At 66.8% G+C, this 2,891-nt stretch overlaps 1 protein-coding gene across 1 annotated transcript; it reads right to left on the bottom strand.

Annotated features, from left to right (window-relative positions):
• Positions 1-138: 138 nt before the first annotated feature.
• MNEG_12096 (hypothetical protein) lies at positions 139-1,103 on the bottom strand (the record flags this gene model as incomplete). Its single annotated transcript, XM_014039431.1, has 3 exons — positions 139-158; positions 591-699; positions 951-1,103. The coding sequence occupies 3 exons, from the start codon at positions 1,101-1,103 to the stop codon at positions 139-141; spliced, it is 282 nt and encodes a 93-aa protein (XP_013894885.1).
• Positions 1,104-2,891: the final 1,788 nt, after the last annotated feature.

The following is a 2,891-nucleotide window of genomic DNA, read 5'->3' on the forward strand; positions in this document are numbered from 1 at the left end:
GGTATTGGGGTGGGGTGGTGGACGCGCCGGGCGAGCGCGGCTGTTGCGGAGGGACCTCTGCTTGAAGCAGAGGCCCCGGCCCCCGGCGCTGCGCGCCACCAAGCTGCCACGCGGGTCGCTCGCCCCCCTTGCCCCCACTCACCACAGGATGTGAAGGCCTTCATTGGGGCGGCAGGGCGGGGAGCGGGGAGGGGGGCCGAGGTGGCAGGAGGAGCGGTCAGCCGCGTGCGGGCTGGGATTCGCTGCAATGGAGGTCATAAGGGAGGCACCGCAGTCCGCGCAGATAGGCAACAAGTGATGTGGCTCCTTGCTTCGAAGCCACATCTCTCAACTGCAGAGCCCAAGGAGCCGTGTGGGAGCGCCCCGAGCGGAGCCCCGCCCCGCCCCTCGTGGGCCCCTAGTGGGGCCTTTATGCACACCAGCTATGAACGGCGAACGCTGGCCACTTGCGTCCCAATAACACAACGCTGATGCTGCAATGCTACATCCCATGAGCCTGGATGGCTCCAGGAGCGGGCGACCGCGGGATCATGTAACAATCCTCATCCTAATCCTAATCCTGATCCTGATCCTAATCCTGATCCTCGCACCCCCGAGCTTGTCTGCGGCGCCATCCACGAGGCCCTTGATCTGGCTGGGCTGCCGCAGGTCTGCGTTGGAGTAGAACACCCTCACGCCGTGGTCGCCACGCAGCTGGTCCTGGGGGGGCGCGGGGCGGACGGGCCAGGTTCATGTGCGTGGCGCGGCGCCGGCCGCCGTTACTAGGAGGGAGGGATGACGGCGACGAGGACGAGGCGACGGCGGTTGTGGCCGCGCGGCGATGCACCGGCCAATGACAGCGGCATGGAGGTAATTTGGGCTCGGGCGGCGGCATTGAGGGTGGGCATGCTCCTGTTATGACACGGCGCATGTGAGGCCGCAGCACGGGGCATCCCCCGTGCGCCGCTGACCTGGATCCCCTGAATCGTCTTCGCATCACCGAAGCCGTGCAGGCCTACGTCCGCGCCCGCCGCTGCCAGCGCGCGGATCATGGCCAGCCCAATGCCAGACGTGCTGCCCGTGACGAGCGCGACCTTGCCCGCGAGCGTCTTGGCAGCGGCCATTGCTGCTGCGGCGCCGGTGCTGTGGCCTCGTCGGCGCACTCGACCCGGGTCGGGCGATGACTCGGCGCGCGGGATGAGCGGGGCACGGCTCGTGTAGAGCTAGCGAGAAATGGTTGAATCAGAACTTGATATCTTGAGCACGCCGCCTATGAAGGGTGACAGAGCCAATGTGCCAGATCAGACACTTTTGGTATCAGGGCGGATGACCGGTGACAGGACGACCGCCAATGTTGTTACACCAAGCGTCTTTATGACGCAGCTATAGACACCACATAGGACTTCGTACCGTAGTGTGCAGCAACAGCAGCACCGCCCGCAGTATTGCCGGTGCCTGTGAGACCAGGCACTTCACTGGTAGGCTAAATACGCATACTAAGACTTTAAGAACCTTGTAAAAGCCATTCAGTTTGCGAGCCTCCTTCTTGGAACCGTATGATCGGCGTCAATCCAGTGTCAAACCATCTTCTGTGTGCCGCGCTTCACGTCGGTTTTGAAACAACTGATCAAATATTGATTGTACAAAAGGTTGACTCGCGCAGTGCTTCGAAGAGGTGCGCCGTTGGCCGGCGGCACGCACAGCACGGCGGGCGGTGCGAGTGCCCTTGACCACACCGATCAGCGGCCACTTCTGCACGCCGCCGGCAGAACCACACCATAGTTGACAGGGTGTATGATCGTATGGTGTCACAGGACGGCACGCACGGTGGCGCTGCCGCAGATGTGCGCGCGCCCCGCGTCCCCGCCCCTGGCAGCCCCGCCGGCAACATGCACGACCAGCATGCAAGCAGGGCCCGGGGCGGCAGCGCGCGGCGTGTGAGCTTGACCAGCCCCGAATCTAGACCTAGCAATGGCAGCGGCGGTCACGGCAGCCCCTCTGCAGCCAGGCATGCTGCGGCCCTGAGCAGCAGGGCCGGCCGACCACGGCTGTCCAAGTCACTCCAGCACCCAGTTCCCCCACCCCCTGCGGCGCTCGGCGGCAGCAGCCGCCCCATGCGGCGCCCGCACGCTTGTAAGGCCGCTGCGAGCAGCAGCAGAAGCGACAGCGGCATGGGTTTGGGCGCGGCTTGTGGCGGCAGCGATGACTCGCAGCCTGATGCCGACACTGGCAGCAGCAGCACTGTCTGCCTGCATCTCCAGCAGCAGCAGCAGCAGCAACAGTCCCAATACCCACTGCAGCTCGAAAAAAACGTCCAAATCTCAGCCCCGGCGCCCCGCCGCGCCCGGAGGCCGGCGTCAGCGGCGCGCCGAAGCAGCGGGGGCAGCGCGGGCGTGCTGGGCGCGCTGGGCCTCGCCGACGCCAGCGCCCGTCAGAGCCTCAGCCTCAGCCTGACAGAAGACCAGCTGCGCGAGGTGACGCGGGACGTGGCGGCACGCATCATACAGATACACTGGAGGCGGCAGCGCGCGCGCGTCGCGCGCCGCGACGACGGTGTGAGCAGCAGCAGCGCCGCCGCCGGCGCAGGTTGCGGCAGCGGGTGGGGGAGTGCGAGGGCGTCTGGCGGCGGGCAGGTCGCTGGCGCAGCTGTCATGCGCGCCGCTGTGGATTGCGGCCCCCAAAGCAGCTGTGAAAGCGAGGCGTCTTGCTGGGAGGTAAGCGCCGACAGGGGGCAGCGGCGCCAGGATGCAGACTCAGCCGGAGCGAGAGAGGCGGCGCTGGCTCTGCTGGGCCTTCACAGCGACAGTGAACCCGGCCCGCCCAGCGCTGAGGCCAGCTCAGCAGACCTGGGGACGGCCGAGGAAACAGGAGGGGCGGGCGGCCCGCCGCAGCTTCAGCGGGCAGCCTCCCCC

This window comes from Monoraphidium neglectum (genome assembly GCF_000611645.1).
Source record: "Monoraphidium neglectum strain SAG 48.87 unplaced genomic scaffold scaffold03062, whole genome shotgun sequence".
Lineage (NCBI taxonomy): Eukaryota > Viridiplantae > Chlorophyta > Chlorophyceae > Sphaeropleales > Selenastraceae > Monoraphidium > Monoraphidium neglectum.